Genomic DNA, 21295 nt, shown 5'->3' with positions numbered 1-21295 from the left:
GACATCAAAAATTGAAAAACAATTTTCATTTGCATAGAATGCGATTGAGGAAAGCTCAGCGAAATGTTTTTATTGCACTGGGTTTTGGTAGCACCACGATAAGTACGCCCTCTGCGTACACATCGTGCCAGGAGTCGAAAAGGGGCATGCACCTCCACGTGCCTGCCTCATGCTGGTTCACACTCCTCATCTAGATGGCAGTGCCGTCAAGCATATGTCGCACTTGCAGCTGTTCACGTCTCGCACCACGCGCAAGCGCACAGCATGTGCACCCAGAAAGTGTTCTTGGATTTGGGGCCTTTTGCAATAGTCTTAACCGGTGTATCATCAAGAGAGTGTGCCTTGCTAAATACAGCTTTCCGTAGAAACTGTTCTCCGGTACCTCTCATCGCGTTCAGCATCCCGCAATCCTCGGAAGAGCGACTTTGCTATTCACATGCCCGTGATCAAAATGTAGGGCGTGGCCAGCGCGGCTGGAGATAACCGTTTCCGTCGTCCAGTAGCAGCAGCTGCAAGCTCTCCCTGCCTCATATATTTCAGCAGTGCTCTACGAGGTGCCGGTGCTTTTGGCAGCTATGATTACTTTCCTTTTAAATATGCAGATAACGGTCCCAGCATTGCGCGAGGTATGCTCGTCCTACTTGTTTCTGATCACGTCTGCATCGGAACGCCAGAGTGGCGAAATTGCATCGTTACCGAAACATTCGAAACTGTCAACTGACGCCGCCGCTCGCTGGAAACTTGATGATGATAGCACTGAATAATAACGCAACCAAAAACTGCGAATTTGGCTTGAAAATTGTTCAGATCCCCAAATATGACACAAAACGGAAATCTGACATGCTAAAATCGAAATCGGGAGGAAAAAAACTTCATATTATATGCAGGTTGTTACGGTAAGCTTTGTACCGAAACTGCTTGCGTGCTTTCATCACACCAAGGGGACAGCTGAGAGCCTAAATGTTGGAAGGTAAAGAAAATCTCCGCTTGGCAGAGCCACAGGCAGGCGATTTTGGTTAGGTAGGTTTTAGGTTAGCTGCTTCACAATCACAGCTATGCACTTAGCATGTCCAAGCGTTCTCGATGTGCCTTGGTTTACAAATGTGAAGCAGCAAGGGAAATTCAAGTTCTCCTCCAACAAAGCTCGCGCCTCGACAAGCTCTACCCCATTAAAAAATCTGGTATGAAATTTAGAAAAGACTGGGTAAATCAGTTTACTGTGAAGACTAAAGAAGAAGGCTGAAAAAAAAAAAGCTGTAAGCTTTGCGACAGCATGCACGTGTAATCTGCTGTTGCAGCTAAGTATACAACTTCCCTTACTCCAGCACACTGCTCAGACACTCTAGACGACCTAGTCTGGTGCACCTGTACAGTGAGCACACAAAAGAAACCCACTGTTACCAGACAATAGAAGAACTGGAAGCAATGGAGTCAGAACGGAATGAGGTTGCAAACCTCCTTTTTGGAGCCCTTGGCTTGCAGAGTAGCCAGCTGTCGTTGTGTGTCTTTTGGCACAACAACCCAGCCGCGTTCAACATCACTTAAAGTCTGCACATACACCAGGTTCAGGGCTACGCGGTCGTCCATCAAGGCATCATCCCAGCTGCTGTCCCAATAGCTGTTGCAAGAGACATGACAAAGACGCTTTTAGCATTACATCGAGATAACAAAGACATATTGCCCTACATTTTTATGACGGCACCATGTGGCCACTATTAAACTGGGCAAATAAGTGTTTCATTATCAGACAAGACAGGTAAGTGGGGAAATGTGTGCACATATACATAAAGCACATGGCTGTGCAAATGCTGCCTACCACCTGTCACATTTTTGTTCACTCTGTGGGCATGCATCCAAGAATTGACTTAAAAAGGAAGAGCCCATACACTAAGGGATATTCTTGAGCACTTTGTGTAATTATGCTGTTCTCAACAAGAAAAGTTACTACACAGTAACACCATGACTTTGAAATGGACCAGACATAGTTCAACAAAAACAGTATCAGGGTGCTGTCTCATGAGTGTTTGTAACAAGCTGTCAAAGAAAAACTGCCACCTTAACTGTAAAAGCGGGCTAGCTTTTACGGAATTGGCCATCTCAGCTTAATATAAAGCATTATTCTCAAAAGATCTGGCAAAAAAGCCAAGCATACCAACTAAACATTAGAGCACTATAAACACACAAAATGTCCTCGTGCATCCTTGTCTCGTAAATATTTTGAAGTAGATGGCCAGTCAGCTCTTAGTTGTGTACTATAATCATACCATCATGCAGACTACAGTATAAGAATGAAAACATACACATGCATCACTTTACCTTTTTCTAATGACTACACAATGGCCTGGCCCAGCCGACGTTTGAGAGAGATAGGGTGCCTCGAAGTTTTCTAGCCGTTTTTTGACTGAAAGAGAGAAATGAGACACATCAGGAAATAGAGGGCGCCAACATTGATCAAAAAACGTCATAAAATTAGGGTCGTAATGGAAAGGTCTTGCCTTCGAGTATATAGAATGAGCACTCCAATTTCTAAGACACAAGTATCTACAATATTAATTTGGTACTGAAAACGATACAAAAGAAACTGAAGAAGTTGCCCCTCCGGGGTGGTGCAGTGGTAAGACGCCCAACTACTGTGCCGGAGTACCCGGGTTCAAACCCGACCGCGGCGGCTGCGCTTCGATGGAGGCGAAACGAAAAGGCGTCCGTGTGCTGTGCAATGTCAGCGCACGTTAAAGATCCCCAGATGGTCAAAATTACTCTGTAGCCCTCCACTACCATGCTCCTCTTTCACTCTTTCCACTTTAACTCCCACCTTCCGGCGCGGTTCAGGTGTCCACCGAAACAAGTGCGACAGATACTGCGCCTTTCCCTTCCTGTGAACCAATTATTATTATTATTATTATTATTATTATTATTATTATTATTATTATTATTATTATTAAGAAACTGAAGTTGCTTCTTGCAGACAAACACTGTCATTAACAGTGTATGTAGTGCTGAATGTGACCACATCTCAGGAAAATATCATTGACTTTTCACTGTCTAATTACTGTCTGGCAGGCCAGGACTTCACTTTTGGTGACATCCAATTCGCCATTGCGGTCACTGCTCATGGTTTCCAGCATCGGCCTTTATATATGCCGATGCTGGACTGCCCTATTGCAAAAACCAGCGTCTCCCAGAGTCTTCCAGTGCGAAACCAGTAAGATTTTCGCGCGGTTTTGCACTGGATCTGCTGGGCATGCTGGAGGTCTGCGATATTCACTGGAGCAGTAACAGGAAGACACTGGTTGCACTGGTACGATGGGAGAAAAACGCTGGGATTAGCTTTTTGACGCTGGGTGTGTCGCTAGCATCCGCGATGCACTGGGAGAAGCGCTTTATGTGCGCTGGGGCCGCACTGGTCCCAGTGCCCCAGTATAGCCGGTGCGGCCTGCGGCGTCAGCCGTAGTAGCATCCCTCAGGGGCCAACATGGCAACAGCATACTCGCAATCGACCATCGAGGCGCATATGAAAAATATGGTTCAAGCAAGCGCTTTTTGCTGCAAAGTCTTTGTGCACTTGTAAGAAAACAAAGGCAGTACCTTTTTTCTAGAGTTTCCATGTTTCTATAGGTCATTTCGAGCGTTTCGAGAGAGACCACGAAGGCTGCGCCTCTGATATCTCACGATACACTGACGATTAACGCACAACTAAAACTGGAATTGAATAATGTGGGCTACCATGCATAACAAACTTCACAGCTGATCTTAATGGCACTCTAACACAATTATTACTGCCAAAATGTTCAATGCGGGCTCAATCACAGGCGAGCGTAGTCTGCACCATGGCCCAGCATAAACAGCAGAAAGAAAAAATAAAACGAGGAAGAGTGTAGTTTACCGCGTGATGGGCCCATCAGAGAAAAAACAACATACAGCGCTTGTAATGCATAATATTTAGCGTGTTTCTCAAGCTTTTGCGCTCCTTCTTACTCTGCGTATAAAGCAGCCGAGCCCTCGGTCATCGCAACGCTTCCCGAAATGTTTACATATACAAATAAGGTTTAGTTACACGCAAAATAGTGTCGTCGCTGCTGCGCTTGCCGGTATTGAAGCTTGGTCGCAACTTTTGCCTCGAAGGTTTGTACTAAAGCTCCGTGTTCAGCGAAAATTACGCCCACAGTAGCAAAGCAACACCGAAGAGCCGGCGTTGGTAAATTTGCCAGCGATGTCAAAACTCCACATGTTAAAATGATTCCAGTGTACAAAATAGCGCGCTTAAGCACCCAGAACATTAGTTGCAAGTCATGAGAGCAGGCAGCAAGCTCCAATGATCAAAAAGTTATAATTGTTATAGCGGCAGCAATGGCTTGTAGACTGCAAAATAAGAAGTCCCAACTTTATATATGCGGCTCTATGATGTATAGGAGAATTCCAGTTCTTGGCGTGGCCGAGTGGTTAGCACGGTGAGCTAGTATTGGAATAGGTGCCTAGAAAGCGAGCTCGAAGCACGCTTGGTACACTATTTTTTTTTTCTTTTTGCTTGTTTTAGGGTTTTTTTATGTACCTAACTTGTTTCGTTACTTTTTTCTTTTTAATTTTTATCCCACGCCTTTTTTTCTCCGGGCGAACAGTGGCGCCAGTGCGGAGCGTGCCAGTATGGCGCGTCCCAGTGCGCCCAGTTTCCAGCGTCATACTGGGGCCATAATCAGGTATGGCGCTGGGGCGCTGAAACCCAGTGGCACTGGTTTTTGCAATAGGATGCTCAAAAAATTTTCATCCTAATTTTTCTACAGAGTTTCTAACAAATCCGTTACGAAAATGATCGCCTTAGACAGGAAGCATTTCATTTCACCTAAACTACTGCACGTTTAAAATCCAGTATTCTGTCCATTTGAAGAAATTCATGGCTAGCCTACCAGTTTTCACTGAGATTAAAAGGTTCATGATTCTCTAAAATCTAAAAAGCACTTTCAAGAGCTTTTTTTTTTTTTTTTTTTTTCAATTTAAAGTGATATCGCATAGGGAAAAGTTTCCCATTTCAAACAAAAGTTTTTTTTTTCAAAAAGAAATCACTACATTGATGAGCTTAATTATCAGAAGATAAAGCACTAGCAGGGTGTTCCTTTGTGTTGAATACAAAATGTTTCATGTTTTCTTGTTTTCTAAGATCTTTCTCTGTGCAAAGATTTTGGACAAGAAAGAGACAGCTCAATCAGCCACGGTCTGGAATTCAGTACATGCATATAGGTAAAGATGACACTCACTGGTCATATCCACATCCGACCTTTTTACTAAAAACAAAGCAAAATAGCAAGCGAGGTCCGAGGGTAATCCAATCTCTCTTGCTACTGCCTGCATAGAAGACACAATTTGAAATGGCAATGAATGGGGACGACTGTGACAGCAGATACAAAAAAAAAAAAAAAAAAAAAAAAGAAGAGGACAAACTAAAGTGCAGTGACTAAACATCTCCAAAATTCATTTTTGTTACAAACACTGCCAAGACTTTACCTTATAACCTGCAGGAACCATCAATAACTTACCAACTTGAAAAGAAGCATTTTGGGCACAAAATCAAGTCTGTTCCTAACAAAGCCCAATATATCAAGTCACAATATCACAAACTTCCCATTTAAACAAAGTAAAGAAATAAGGTTCATAGCTGGAAATATGACCAGAATAGCTCTTGGTTTAGCTACATTTGCAGTAATGGCAAACGATCTGCACCCTCTTGTGAAAGCTGTTACACCACAGGGCTCAGTGCCAATAAAACCCCAACCGCATTATCTAAACCAGAACGCCCTCAATTAAAGGAACAGAACACTGGCCAAAATATGCCATGAAATTATGGTGGAGATGAAAAGGCCTTGCATCATATAGCACAGATCGAGTGCTACAATATCAAAGAAAAGAGGCCTTACAATTTACAATTTGCCATTGAAAGTCGCATAAAAACAACTGAGGCGCTATCTAGCAGAGAAACCTTATTACTTTCACTGCAGTACCCCACATGACTACATCTCGGCAAAATATCGCTGATTTCCGTAAGTGCACACTGTTCTTTTTTCTTCTAGGAGTGCTTGTCATAATTTATTATATTTTGCGCTCTCTACACTGCATCTTTAAATAAAAACCACCCCTCATTTTGCACCGCGAAAGGCATGTTTTCAGGTTTTGCCACTAGATGGTGCCACAGTGTTTGGAATTCCATGAATGAAGCGATGATAGTGACCACTAAAACTTTCGTTGACGAGGCGTGCATTATTGTATTGTAACAGCCTTGAGTGTGAACCTGAAAAGGACATAACTCTAAGGAAAAAATGTCTAATTACTGTCTGGTGAGTGAAATGTGCATTTGTTTTCAGTACATCTTTTTTGTTGACCAGCAGTCATCATCGCGGTCGCTGCTCATGGTTTCAGTACATCTTTTTTGTTGACCAGCAGTCATCATCGCGGTCGCTGCTCATGGTTTCCAGCATCAGACCCCATAAAAACGAGCGCATGCACTGATCAAAAAACCCTTGGTAAACATTTTATACAGCGTTTCTACCAAAACCGCTACAGAACCGAACATTTTAGGCAGCAATCTTTCCATTGTGGCGAAAAAAAGTTGACACCTAAATTCCAGTGTTCGGTCAATTTAATACTTCCAATTAATACACAACCCTGGCAGCCAGCTTAAGAAGTAAAGCAACAGATATGTAATAGAAGCCAGTTTCCAAGAAATGAAGACACTGTGGTTGCTATGAATGAAGGCACTCATAAAAAATGCAGGCAGCAACCAATTTGCACAGTTGTGTCTGTGCTTCTAGGCTGCATATGTAGTCATTAGATTTGTGTCAACGAATAATCACCCACGATACTGTCTGTTCATGTCACACTACCAGTTAAACCTCATTTATTTAATGCGGCAGTAGCCAAAGAACAAGAAAACAACACTTTTAAATAAAGGCTGCTTTCAAGCCACAGGTATATTATTTTTCATTTTTGACCGTGCACGTAATTCACACTATTATCAAATTCCTGCCCAGTTTCACAAGCAAGCTCTACCAAGCTTCTGCCAAATTTGACTGTGGTACATGCCGGACACAAAATGACCATATTTCTGCTCATATTCGATAGAGCGTTGCATCTGATGAACAGTTTGTCCTTCAAGCTAGTCTTGCCATCATTTTATAATCGTATCCTCTGCACGTATTGTGACTGGCCATAGGGTTAGGCAGCGAACGCGATGGTTAGATGGCATCCTCGAGGCACTGCAGATGAAGTTATGTGATGTTAAGAAGATAGTGAGAGACCGGAAAGCGTGGCGTGACATGGTCCATAGGGTCACGAAGAGTCGGACACGACTGAACGCCTGAACTGACCTCTGCACGTGACAGTGAAAACTCACACCAGATTGTAAACAGAGGCCGGCACCCCCATTTCTGCCCTAAAAACAACAGCTCACCTCCATAACCACATCAGTGGGATCTGTCGACAGCACAGAGACTGTGATCTTTTGCCAGTTCATGAGAAACACATCAAAGTCGACGTCCTTGGGAGGCGCACCCATGGTTTCCTGCTGGGCAGACAGCAGGAAGCCCGTGAAAGCCTCGTCCGAAGACACACGGGCATCTTGGCTGGCTGTGAAACAGGACACAAAGCATAAGCAGCTGCCCGCAGTAACTAAGTGGCTATCCATCACAGTTTCAACCAGTTGTCTCGACTGAGTGACCCACAAACAACTAATATTGGCTGGCAGCCAGCAAGTGCTGAGCGCCGCATCCTTCAGCTCACCATTATATTCTTCAATCAACAAGTAGACAAGTAAAAACGTCTAGAGTAGCACTAACCAAGGCCATTTAACATGTTTACTCTAAAAAGACCTAATTCCTACATGCACAAAGCAAAATAAGGTGACACAGCCTATATGAAACGTAAATCTCGTTTTCCGTGATGTCTATGAGTATGGCTTATTATCTGTGTAGCTGTAAATAAATATATCCCACAGGCTACAAAAGTTACATTCGGCAAAACTGCTAGAACTGCTCCTCGAGTGCTTTCAAATATTTACCACAACAGCAATGCAATAATGTTATGTTGTACATTTTTTGGTCGCCGTTCGACATACAAACACACACACACAAAAGGGGGAGGGGGTTCATTAAAGATGTAAATACTTCTGTTTCGATCTTCCACAGGGCTGATTTAAGAGCCCACTGACAAACACAATTCTATTCTTAATATACAGTCACTGTATAGTAAGCCAGCTGAACTAACTGGGCAGCTGAAATGATGAAACAGTCATGCAGTTAGATACAACTCAAGGGAAAAGTGGCCCTTAAAGGAGGCACAGCCAATGGCATCAAGCGATTTTCATGACATCGCATTTAATCCGATTAAGCTGTGTTGAGCCCCCTTCACCTGCCACACTGTGCGTGCAAGTCTAAAGCAACCACCTTTAACACCATAAAAATTAAGTGACACCCCTGGGTGCAAGAGAGCCCTTTGAGGGGCAAAAATTACTTGGGTTGTACTCGACCATAGCGACCAAAATAATTGAAATAAGTGGCACCGTCCTGCTGAAATTATAATGCAAATGACAAGATGAATCAGGTTCCTTTGTTGCACCGCTATACACATGAGCAGTCACAGGTTCTCACAACTAACAAGGCGTATGTGCCATACTTTGGGCTTGTGCTATACACTGTGCACCTACCAAGTTGGATGTACTTCTCGAGGCAACTGCGCCGTTCCTCAGTTTGCGAAGGCGTTAATGGAAGCAGCTTTTTTGGTGGGAAATGAGGCAGCGCTGCTTGTCCAAACACCTTCTTCAGCTGAAAAGAATAAAAGAAGGAATTATGCACATAAGTGCACATTTCGCAACGCTGCCGGCATGGAAGTTGAGCTGGATGATGCAAGCAGCATACTACCAAAAATATTAAAGAGCACTGCAAAATCTGCATTGGAGTAATGCAAAAGCATGGATGCTGCTGTTGGTTGCTTCTGGTTGCTTCTAGTTGCTTAATTCACTTCTTGTTTGCCCATTTAGTCTTTGGTACTTTCAAATTGCATGCCAATCCCTTCCTATGTCCTTTTTTCGACTCTACTTCTGGTTGCGTGATGTCCACTACTACCGGCACCCCTTTCTCTCTTTCCGCTCTCACTCCCACCTTCCTTCCTTCCCTTACAGCGTGGTTCAGATGTCCACAGAACAAGTGTGGCAGATACTGCGCCTTTCCTTTCCTGTGAACCAGTTATTCTAATTAATTACCTAATTAACTTATTAGCCTAATTATTTTTCCTACAGCAACATTATGTCACCCTCTATCGATTGACACAACTCATTAACCTCTACTACTTCTCAATTACTCACAACTGCTGTGGACACGATTTTGCGGACATGGTCTGCGGACACGGTCTGCGGACAGAAATCTGTGCACATAGCAAAGTAATGCTTTCGCATTAATAATACTAGTGGTCACAGCTAGCGTTTCATACTCTGGCAGAAGTAAAGCATGAACAAATAAAATGAAAACTCATTTGAAGATCATTTTTCACCGGCACCCTTTGTTAGTGCTTAAAAGCTAGGGGTGTGTGAATACTCGAATATGAATAGAATATGTTTGCTATTCAATTCCTATTCGAAAAACTGATATTTGGAATTTTCCCAACATTCAAAAGTTAACAAAAACACTGAAAATTTTCTAATTTACCCTAGTTTCACCCTACAATGTGCTTCGTCGTAACGTTTGACTGCTTGAATGTGTAGTGAAGCATCCTCAAAACACGACAGGGCTGTCGCATTTTTGAAGATCCAGGAGGAGAGGAACCTGCCCTTTCGTGCGGAGGGCCTTGCCGACAGTGTGCACAAAGTGAAGCACTTGACAAAGCGAGGGAAACAAAAGTCATTATCCCTTCGGTTTCATTTCGAATACTATCATGTAAGTGCTCATCAGATAAAATTACTGCGATACAAATAAATGGTTTTCGACAGTTTTTCAGACCCATTCGGTAATTCGAGCTCTCAGTTAATTCAAACATTTTTTTCTGGTCCCTTGAACCCTGAATCAATGAGTTTACTGCATTCGGCAGCAATATGACAGTTTCACCTGGTTTCAAGCAGGCTCTTCCTTTAAAAAAAGAAAAAAAAACGTATATGAATGCCTGTATAAAATTAATACTAGACTTTTTCAGTAAGGCATAGACCTTATGCAAAAACTGGCCCGAGCGTGTTTCTGCCATGTTGGGGGATTCTGAATACAGCAGCAGTACTATGGTAGTGCAGCAACATGCAAGTTGGCATTTATCGTCGTCTAAGGTACCCAAACATTGTTCGGCACCTTATGTACACAAAAGCGAGCTACAGGTAATCATGGAAACAAAGTGAGCGTGCCAATTTTGTAGTTTTTCATTAAGGCTCAGAAGTACTTGGCTCGTGTGTGCTATGTATGGAACTATAAATGCCCTTTACTAACTTTAGGTCTCAATTAACTGCCGTTAATTAGTTAAGTGTGTTTAAGTTGAACTTCATGCTACACCATTATGTCGTATATCACTGGATAGTTTATGGCGAGTAAACTGCAATAAAATAATAGTATGCTTAATTTTTACCGTTAATTAACTAATTATAACTAAACTGAACTTTATGCTACAATAGCAAGTCATATATCACTGGATAGCTTGTATCTAGTATGACTACACTGTACTTATTGTACTTTAGTTAATAACCGTTAACAAGTGAAATTTAACAATATCTGTGATTAACTTCAGGCTAGTACATGGAGTTATATATCATTGAAAAGGCCTCAACAAGTAAAATCCCAAATTGAATGTTAAACCATGGGGAAAAAATCATGTGAAACCGATAATACCGTGCACTAACCGAGCTAGCGGTTATCTACCTCGGTTAAAAAACTCTCTATGGATGCAAAACACTAGAACTTAATAATACTCATTAGCAGCACGTATGGAGGCCCCAGTAGTTTTTTCTTCCTGGGATAACAATAAGAGGCCGGCGGGAAGCCGCTACTAGATGTTGAGTTCTCGAGAGGTAATGATTGAATCCCAGAAGTTTGATCGCAGAAAAAGGCCCAAAAGTGAGCAGTTTGCTTACATTGTAATTTGCCAAGGAGCACTCCGTGGTCTTTCAGCAGTTACGGTGCAGTGCGTCAGTCTGCTAGTAATTGCTCACGCGAGACTACTTCTGCACCTGGCGCTTTGGCTTTGTGTGCGTGTTTTCTATCCTTAAAGCTCAGTTTGCTTTCAAAAAAGTCTTACACATTTTTCTGTTTGCGAAATTTCACAGGTGAACCGATATGGAGAAGACGTTCAGCAGCCCGGCACACACAGGCACGTAAATCCGTCATACATTGCTTGTGGTCGGCTGTTCGGTCTAAGCTATTTTGCGAAGATTGAATCTTCAAAGCAGAATTGTCCAAGCGATGGTGTGCACCCACATAGCGGCATCGGCAGTCATGGATAGGCTGCCACTCTGCCAATCACCTGCTATCGTGGCACCAAAATGCAAGCAGCAGTGCAATTTTTATTTTTTTCCCTTCCATAAGAAAAATGACAGTCTTTGGTTCAGCAGCATGTCTCTGGTGAGCCTTAAACGCTCTAGCGATCAGTAAGTTTCACCAAGGTGTACTCGTAATCAAGTGTGTGATAGTGATATAACGTCGTCCGTGCAGTGCAGGTGCGGAGCTTACCTTAATCCTTAACCTCAAAGGCATGATCGTCGACGCAAAAAGAAAACGATTGAAGAACAATGTCTCTGACACTTCAATACAAAAAGAAGAGTTATTCTTGCCCCAGTGCACTTCCTTGTGTTCAACGTAAGACACCACTGTGAATTCCTGCACTGCCGCGGTACCTCTCCGATTGTGTTTTTGACGCATAGCAGGTGTCTGCAAAGCCGCTCGGAAAGGTGGACAGCACAGAAAGTTCCACGGATTATTTGTTGGTCACAATTTCTCTCTTCAACATTAAAATAAAAGGATCGCCAAACCGAGAAAGCCGTTCGTACGTTCTGCGCCTGGCCATCCCACGACCGCAATCCCCCATCATGGCGACGATTACTCATTTTGGTTTCCCTGTGGTAGATGGCAGCATTTTTGCAGAAGGTCTATACACTTCTGTGCAATTCTAGAAAGTACCACGTGAATTCTAAATCAAACAAGACGTACAATGTTAGCTATATTTTATTTTTCCATTTTTATTTTTTTCACTGACCAGATGTTCAATATTAGAAGCAATATCCGAAAACAACTTTCTTTTTTCACATTTATATTTGATTCATATTCCAAAATTTTGATACTCACACACCCCTACCTAAAGGGACAGAACGCTGGCCAAAGTCTGTCACGAGATTATGTTGGAGATTAAAAGACCTTGTCTCATATAATACAGATCGAGCACTACAATATCAAAGAAAAAAGGCTTTACAATTTTAATTTGCCATTGAAAATCGCATAAAAACAACTGAGGTGACTACATGTTAGCAAAATATACTTGATTTTCGTAAGAGCACACTGTTCTTTTTTCTTGTAGGAGTGCTTGTCATAATTTATTATATTTGCACTCTCTACACTGCGTCCTTAAATAAAAACCACCCCTCCTTTCGCACAGCGAGAGAGGCATGCTTTCAGGTTTTGCCACTAGATGGTGCCACAGTGTTTTGAATTCTGTGAATGAAGCGATGATAGTGCCTACAAAAACTTTCGTCGACGAGGCGTGCATTATAGTGCCGTAACAGCCCTGAGTGTGAAACTGAAAAGGACATTACTCTAAGCAAAAAATGTCTAATTATTGTCTTGCGAGTGAAATTTATATTTGTTTTTGGTACGCCTTTTTTGTCGACCATCAGTCGTCACCGCGGTCGCTGCTCATGGTTTCCAACATTGGACTACATAAAAACGGGCACATGCACTGATGGAAAAATTCTGAATAAAAATTTTCTAGTGTTTCTACCAAAACCGCTATGGAATCGAACATTTTAGACATCAATCTTTCCACTGCACAAAAAAAAAAAAAAAAAAAAAAAAAAAGACCTAAATTCCAGTGTTCTGTCCCTTTAAAACCAATTTATCCTTTATTTTTTCGTACTGGAAATGCCCTTAAAAATCTACTTTCTCACTGTCATAATCATTTGGTGGAAGAATCAATTAAAATTATGGAAATCACCAGCCACCTTAACCCTATTCACTAAACATTTTCTGATCCGTTTTACGATAATAAACCTCTATTTAACCTGTGTAGCACCAAACAAAGAACATGCCTGTTATAAATGAACTTTAGAATACAAATACAGGCACTGTGATTTATTAACATGACTCCATATATATCTCCAGCTAACAAATGGTGCTGCCAAGAGTCAAACACCACATTTTTTTATCTTCCATGGGGCAACTGCAATGCTGAAGCAACATTCTTCTAATAGAGATGTCTAAATATTCTGGGAACATGAATTTTAATCCACCTTACATGAACAAAAATGATGCAAAACAAAAATAGACTTGTCAGTTGGCGAGAAATTTCCAAAAGCAGCCCACATTTGATACATTTAGGTGGAAAAAATTCGTTCTGTGACTGGCAAAAGGTGGGTGCTATCCATGTTCAATATCTTTAATTAGTAGGAAAAAAGAATTTAAAAAAATCATGAATTCTGGGATGTTTTACACACAACACCTGATTTCTCACAGCCATCAGGTCAAAGAATAGCTGTCAGCTTTTGCTCCTACACCTTGGCTTTCCTAAACATCGAGAACCCAAATAATAAGGCTCATTAATGCAGTATTAGTGGAATCTCTGCTGGGGCAATGATGTGTAACAAGGTGCTTAATGTATATCAAAATACAAACCTCGATAGATGGTTGACAAGCAAACACACTAAAATGTGGCCTTATGAGGATGAGTGCAATGCTTTAGCTTACAAGAACTAGACACAACTGTTTGACCTAAGAGCCTACTGTGTAATGCATTCCTTAAAAAAAAAAATGCCTTAAAAGAAGGTCAGCTCAGTGAAGTTTCGGCAGACCAATATAGTAAACAGCTTTCGCTATGTTACCTTAGCTGCCAACAGGTATTTGTAAAACATGCTCAATTACTTATTTGCAGATACAACCATCTTATGCCTGACATTTTGGCGTAGTTAACACAGTGAAGTAAAGAAAAAGTAAAACCAATTTTTGTTCACATTAAAAAAATATCAAAACTTACCTCTAGTACTATAAATAGCACAATGACACTCATTACTGCCACTTAGCAATATGCAGCACTGAGAATGATTTATGTTCTTATCTGTTAGAATTCCATAATATCAAGGTTTTTTTTTTTTTTTTTTTTTTTTTTTTTTTTTTTTCAGTTCTGTGGCGAACTACGAAAATTATTGCATTTCATGTCATTTAACAAGAAAAGCCTTTCTACACACACTACACTTCCACCATACATTACTTTTATAACATTTGTAGTGATTTATTATGGTAATCACTACCCCCCTCCCCCCTATAAAAATAAAAGTTTTCACCAAATTGGCTTTGTGACTGCACTATTTTATTCAAAGATAGTTTTTTTTTTTTGCAGCGTTAGTGCTCAGGCTATATTTTTCCTCCCAGGAACTTGGTATTATTTTCCACTTTTACTGAATTGCTTTTCTCAACAGCATTGTGAATATTCTGCTCTTCATTATTCTACCCCATATCATGTAATGCCCTTCAGGGTGTTTAAATAAAAAAAATTAACACCTGTTTCAAACACAGAATATATAATTTGGAAGTCAACAGTGCAGGATGACAGTACAAGGACAGGAGCCAAGCACTAACATTCAACACTGTTCATTGGGAATATACAAAATCTTCTACAATCAGGAAGATCACATTCTTTTGTGATGCCATGTATGAGCGTACTGACAAGCTGATCATGCAGCCTGGCTAGCCAGCTGCCTCAATGATCTCCCAGACCAACAGCTGCGTGTTTGCGAAGCAATTTGCATCTTGTTAGTTTAGGTGCAAAACTTTTCGAGGGGCAATCCCCGCAACACTTTCCCAGATTTTTGCAAGCTTGCTTATAGTTACTTTTACGTCCCAACAATTAGTGCACTAACTTGTCTGACCTACAAATTCTTTTCCAAGTCAGTAGCAAAATATATACAACAGCTGCATGCATTCCAGAGGGAATTTTGTGTTTTATTATGCTCTCCCTTCTCTCCATCTTTCGCACGTAGACAGAAAGTAGGCAGGGACTTCAGAGTTTGTTTGGGCATGTTCACACCATTTTTCTGATCAATCTTCCTTAGGCGATGGGAAATATTACGCACACGCAGTAATACCACTACCCTTCTTTTTTCTTTACTTTTCCTAGTGTAACAAGGTGTCTTCTAAACAAAGAGCATTGACTCTAACAACAAAAGTCAATTCCATGTCACTACATTTCATTCAACAGTAAGTCAAAAAAGGACTATTTGGACCTGCAAATGCTACATAGAGTTATACTGTGAATATTACCCTTACCGTGCAAAGAAAAACAACTTATATTTTTCTTTTTCACACCCCACATGTATTAATGTCTTCTCATTACATGCCTCCAAAGTAAAACAGTTATGATCTCAGCTTTAGGCATCAATATTTGGTCCAGATATAAAGCGCCTTCTTGTTCATACTGGAGAACAGCGCAACAATGGCAGGACAAGGACGAAACTGTTCCCCAGTATGAATGCATACCAACTTGCCCAGATCTCAGTTTTACTAAACACCTTCTTGTTGCTTCTTGTCATCAGGCTTTCTAATGGCACATGGGAGGGGTGAGCACATGAGACTATGAAAGTCATGCAATGTGACGGAAATGATCAGCCACTATTTCAACTCAAACTATCCTGATGTCTTGTACTCAATACAGCCCATCAGCACTGAACCTGATGAGTACACACAAAAAAGATATATTTCTGCACAAAAATATCAACAGTCTTACTGCCTTCTTCCATGAGAACAGTAAGTAGTTGCTACATAAAAAAAAAAAATGCATTTTTAGGCGTGTGGCTTCTAAAAGGATAGCACCTGTTCTATCAGAATTTTTTTGTCACCATGAAATTTCTTCAATCAAAATCAAACATCTTGCATAGCATTGTGTTTTACTAATCAGGCTGGCCCCCGAAAGAAACAGCAGGACATATGGCATAAGTAGTTTACAAACAACTGTAATATGTATGATAGCAAAAGAAAGAAATTTTTAACTGTATAAGAGTGGGAAGAGGTTTTCGATCAATTTCCGTCCTATAAAAAAAATGCTTCTATGCAACATTATGCTGATACCTTTTTTTTTTATTGAGTTAATTTCAGAGTCCAAAAGTTAGTGCTCCACATGCATCCAGTTTTAAAACTAGAATAAGCAGATTTCAAGTAGACCGTAAATTTTCACTGACCATGTGAAAATAAATTCTAAATTTAACTTTCACAACATTATTCACCAGAAACATCACTAATGACAAATTTCACTCCACAGATGCGCTCAATGACAACAATATCTTGGAACTTCTTTTGCTCTCATGAGTACAAGGCCAGGCAAATAGTTCCTTCTGTATGAAGTAATTAATTAGCACAGCAACTCATGCCCCAAACCCCGTGAGCAGGTTTCTTGAAAACGGCTAAACCAATGGCGGTTCTGATCTCTGCCAGGCACACACTTGACAAGACTGCCACTTTAGGCTTTTCAAGTAATTCACCTGATCATGCAGGCTGTGTAACTGCTTGTAGCGAACAGCACAGTGGAAGGCTCCGTTCACATGTATGTTGTATGCCTGGAGAGGGAACAGACGAGACAAACTTGTCACAAAATGAAACAAGTGCTGCCAAATGTACTGAAGAAATGACAGTAGATTCAGTTAGTTTTCAAAATAATTTGACATCTTACTTCTCAAAAGCAGCTCAATCCATGAACAAACCCTAACCAAGGAATGCAAGATAAGCTTCAATTATTTATTTCAGAAGGACTGCTCCTCAGTGCACAAAAATAAACAGACTGCTTAAATAAATCAGGTAATGAGCAAAGATGAAGATTAAAGAATGAAAGCACAAGAAGTGAAAAAATCAGTTTCTCATTTTTCAGGTTACACTTTCATTTTACAGGAAACTGCATAACAAGCAGACTTTCCATGCTGTCATGGTTGAAAAAAAACAACTAAAATGAAGTCTGAAACCTGTACAGACATAGGCCATATAACTGGTCATCAATAAGCCATTTAGACTGAATATCCCTCTTCAGTTCACCGGCAAGAAAAGATAAAGCATTGAAATTTGGCAGTAATGCTGAAGTTACACAGAGAGCGGGTGTTAATATTCGCGGCTTTTCGTTCCACTATGCTGTAGATCACCAACATTTCACCAGGGAGTCAGCTGTTCACTACCACCATTCTTTCGCAACTTATCAACACAATCATCGTGCTCTTAATTATCATAGAAAAACGGAAGCCTCACCATTACTCCAAATTTTGTTGAGCCACACAGAAGCAAATTAAAAATTAAACACTTAATTAAGAACCATATTAAAGCAAACCGCGACTAGATGTGCACCAGATTGCGCATTTCTGCAAGTTAAGGTGCCTTAATGAATACGCTTCGTTACTCGAATCTGATGTCAAGCGCTTTCGTTTAATTAGTTCAATCACTTGGTCTCACCAAGACTGCGCACAAATTCACTCTGTACTCAATCTTCACACATGCACAGACGATCACATAAAATTTTATCCGATATCACGCCTTCAGAGTAATTTCAGTAACAAGGCGTGCCTAGATCAAAGCACGGAACAAATCAGGTGGTGGGATCTTTCGGTGCCCCATACTTTATAACGACTTTAACGCTTTCCAAAATCGAGACGAATTGCCGCTCTTGCGCAACCACAGGCCACGTATAACCGTTGACCACTGTTTCTGATCAGGACACTTCGTCTACTGTCATTCTTGTACTGAACTCAAGTCATTAATGAGGGACGGGAACAGCGCCCTACTTAAAAAGCTATCGTTCGGCATACACGCCCGTTCATCATTGCAGCGCCGCATTACGCTTTCACATTGATCGCATATCTAAGGCTCTAGCCAGCACTACGATTAGATTTCAGTGCTGAAGTACGCACAGCTGTTGAGACAATACTTACGATTGATGCTGCTCCATAATTTAAAAACACGCAAATGCATGCTACAACACATGCGGGTTGACCGAACTTTCGATACCCTCCGAAAAAGGTATTTGGGCTTGCGAGCTATTTAGTGCGACTGTAAGCGCTCAAAGTAACGGTCTTACTGCAACACATTTACGGCAAGCAGCAACCCACGCCAACCAAAAAGTGTGAATCTCAGTCGCAGCGGGGTTCCCTCCACGACCCTGCTCAAATCGTAAGCATTTACTCACAACATAGGAAGAACCGCTTTCGTCTTTAAGTTCTTGCGTATCCGGTATTGAAAAATGCATTGTTACGCAGGCAGATGGACTTCACCAAAACACATGGGGAATAGGAGAAATGACAATAGCGATGTTTTTGCTACATATGCTCCGGCTGGCCATTCCCCCCTGGACCGAACAACAAGTATCGTTGTCTTCCGCCGCTGTAGTGTTCGTGCGCGTTTTAATTAAAATAGTTCCCTACGCGAAGAAAGAGAAGACATAGAACTCATTCTCTTTTGTTTCAAGCATGCAATTTAACATGAAAGTTGTTAGTAGAAGCTTGCAAATATTAAGCACACCAAACTAGGACGGCATGAAATGTATACACATTGTCAGCGGCGCGGCGATCGCCCAACCAGGCTTTTTAACTTTTTTTTTTTTTTTTTTTTTTTTTTAACTATAACCAATGCCTCTGGCCTCCCATCAGCTGACTTTATCTCTGATACCATGCCGCGTGCCATCCGCGGAGTTGGACTTTATGTACACCAATCATTAGTCGCATTCGGCGGTGGTTTCCCAAATTAGGGCGAACTCCCCAGGCTGAATTTACGGACTAAATATATAATTGGTTCACGGAAAAGTAAAGGCGCAGTATCTGTCACACTTGTTCTCTGGACACCTGAACCGCGCCGCAAGGGAAGGGAGGAAGGTGGGAGTGAAAGTGGAGAGAGAGAAAGAGGAGCCATAGTAGAGGGCTACGGGTTAATTTCTACCACCTGCGTATTTAACGTGTGTTTACTTTCTCTCCTTTCTTCCAAAGGCCCAGTGGAACCTGTGAAATATGCAAGGCTGTTTCCCTGCAAAAAAAAAATTCAAATACTAAAGCTAAAAACAGAACAGTTCCTCACGTGCAAAAAACAGTTATCCAACACAGAAGCTATAATTGGTAGTAGGTGGCACTCAAAACTATTTCTGCAGCTTTGTTGTTTTTTTTTTTTTTTTTTTTTTTTTTGTCTGGAATAAACAATAAGTACACACGCATCACTTGCTGTCATACTAAAGATAGCAATTGCAACCAATTCTAGCACTTCTCCCGATGAGGACCTTTGGTCTCAAATCATTGGAGACCTTTATTTTTGACAGAGGAAAAATGATCAAACATCCAAATGCAATATTCTACCAACCAATGTTATCGCTTTTGCAATTAGTGGAAACAAGCGGTCTAGCCAGAGGAGGCATTTATACACTAGCTTATAGTTAGGGGTTCGACTTCTCGGTTTAAACCGAAAAACACCGATAAAGGTACGTCGAAAGCATTTTAAAAAGTTCGGTTTAAACCGAAAAAGGTTAGTACCTTTTCGTGCACACGGCGAACTCTCGATCACGGGAGAAAATTACAACTGTTTTCAATCCAGAGGCATTATGTGAGACAGTGGGATCATTGGTTAAGTACAGCGGTTGAGGGTTTTGAGGCATTGTTCATGGTCTCACGAATGAGGAAAGAATGACAGCTGTGCCTCCCGACTCTCATAGACATGTCAAGCGTTTGAGAAGGGGCGCCTGCAGAAAGGCAGGCACTTCGAGGGGCGGACAGACCAGAGAATTTGCAGTGCAAGGGTATCCAGAAAATCGCGGAGACCAAAGCCCACCAAAGATCCCCAGGTGGTCGAAATTACTCCGTAGCCCTCCACTACGGCTCCCCTTTCTCTCTTTCCACTTTCACACCCACCTTCATCCCTTCCCTTACCACGCGGTTCAGGTGTCCACAGAGCAAGTGTGACAGATACTGTGCCTTTCCTTTCCTGTGAACCACTTATTATTATTAAGCCTGCCAGTTTCATGCTGCGTGACACTAGACACTTCTCAGACACAAGCCGAGAGAAGCGCGTTTGTTTTTTTAAGTGATTTGGTTTATGGAAAAATTTGATCGTAACAATAAAATTTCAGTTACTCCTTTGTTAAATGTGTGAATTTATCGTTTATATGTGCGTTTTGTCTTAACGATAATTTTCATCATGGCAATAGCATTTTCTTCCAGGTTCTTAGCTGTATATATGAGAAACTGTAGATTAAATAAAAATGCATAAAACAACATGCAAGAAAAGAAAAGCCAAAATGTAAACTCCAGCACTTTTATCTGTACACGGATGCATTTATCTCACCGAAAAAAAGCTATTTATCCAGCAGAAAATAATATTAACCGGGGAAAAAAAAAAAAAAAAAAAAAAAAAAAAAAAAAAAAAAAAAAAAACGGAAGTTGAATTTGCAAATAAACACCGAAAAAGTCGGCCGAATTCTCAGAAAATAAAAACCGAAAACTCCAACCCCTACTTATAGTGTTTTGCTCGAGTGATTGAGCATTTAATATAAATTTCACCAAATGTGTGTACAGCCATACAATGTTGCGTTCAATTCATTAGAACATGCAATACACAACACATTAGCTGGTAACCTGCATCGCCTTCATTTCTTCTAAGTGGTCAGCATTGCTTCAATAAACCCACCAGCAGCAGGAACTAATGCTAAACATGGTAGATATTAAATCTCCAGCAGCTAAAATTCCTTCTTCAGCACAACTCTTTCTGTAACCTCATGATCTGAAGGCACAGCTTAGAAACCTGTAGTAGTGACGAACACAAACGACACACTCAAAATTTGGAATGCAGGTTTATTGTAGAAAAATGCGTAAGCAAACTGGACGTACAGATCTTCGTAACATTCCTCCTCCCACTGTTTGGCATTTTTCTGCACCAAAACACAAGTCAATGTGCAAAAGTTTATAAATAAGTGCTGTGGAGACACTATAGGAACCAGTTTGGCAAAGAGTGCTAGGCATCAACATCTCACACAGAAAAGAGTATCAAAGCAGCAATACCTGTTCTAATTTCAGCTAATTGGCTATTGTTGTGCGGTGCCTTAACGATGGGGGCAAGATGTTGATGCTAAGCACTCAAGA

The 21295-nt window shown here is 41.2% G+C and overlaps 1 protein-coding gene across 2 annotated transcripts in view; it reads right to left on the bottom strand.

The window, feature by feature from the left end:
* Snx17 (sorting nexin 17) overlaps positions 1-18572 on the bottom strand; it is a 40221-nt gene extending 21649 nt beyond the window's left edge. Inside the window, exons 1-7 of one of the 2 annotated variants that reach the window (XM_084601738.1) lie at positions 18367-18572; positions 16685-16759; positions 8687-8804; positions 7436-7611; positions 5250-5337; positions 2317-2401; positions 1456-1618 (exon numbers count right to left, since the gene is read on the bottom strand). In XM_084601738.1, the coding sequence (XP_084457864.1) occupies positions 1456-1618; positions 2317-2401; positions 5250-5337; positions 7436-7611; positions 8687-8804; positions 16685-16759; positions 18367-18426 (765 nt within the window). In that variant the 5' untranslated portion in view covers positions 18427-18572. The remainder of the gene's footprint in view (positions 1-1455; positions 1619-2316; positions 2402-5249; positions 5338-7435; positions 7612-8686; positions 8805-16684; positions 16760-18366) is intronic. The other variant, XM_084601739.1, reaches the window with a different exon arrangement.
* Positions 18573-21295: the final 2723 nt, after the last annotated feature.

This window comes from Amblyomma maculatum, chromosome 4 (genome assembly GCF_055883805.1).
Source record: "Amblyomma maculatum isolate TAMU_Amacu chromosome 4, ASM5588380v1, whole genome shotgun sequence".
NCBI lineage: Eukaryota > Metazoa > Arthropoda > Arachnida > Ixodida > Ixodidae > Amblyomma > Amblyomma maculatum.
This window is presented reverse-complemented; position numbering and strand designations above follow the sequence as displayed.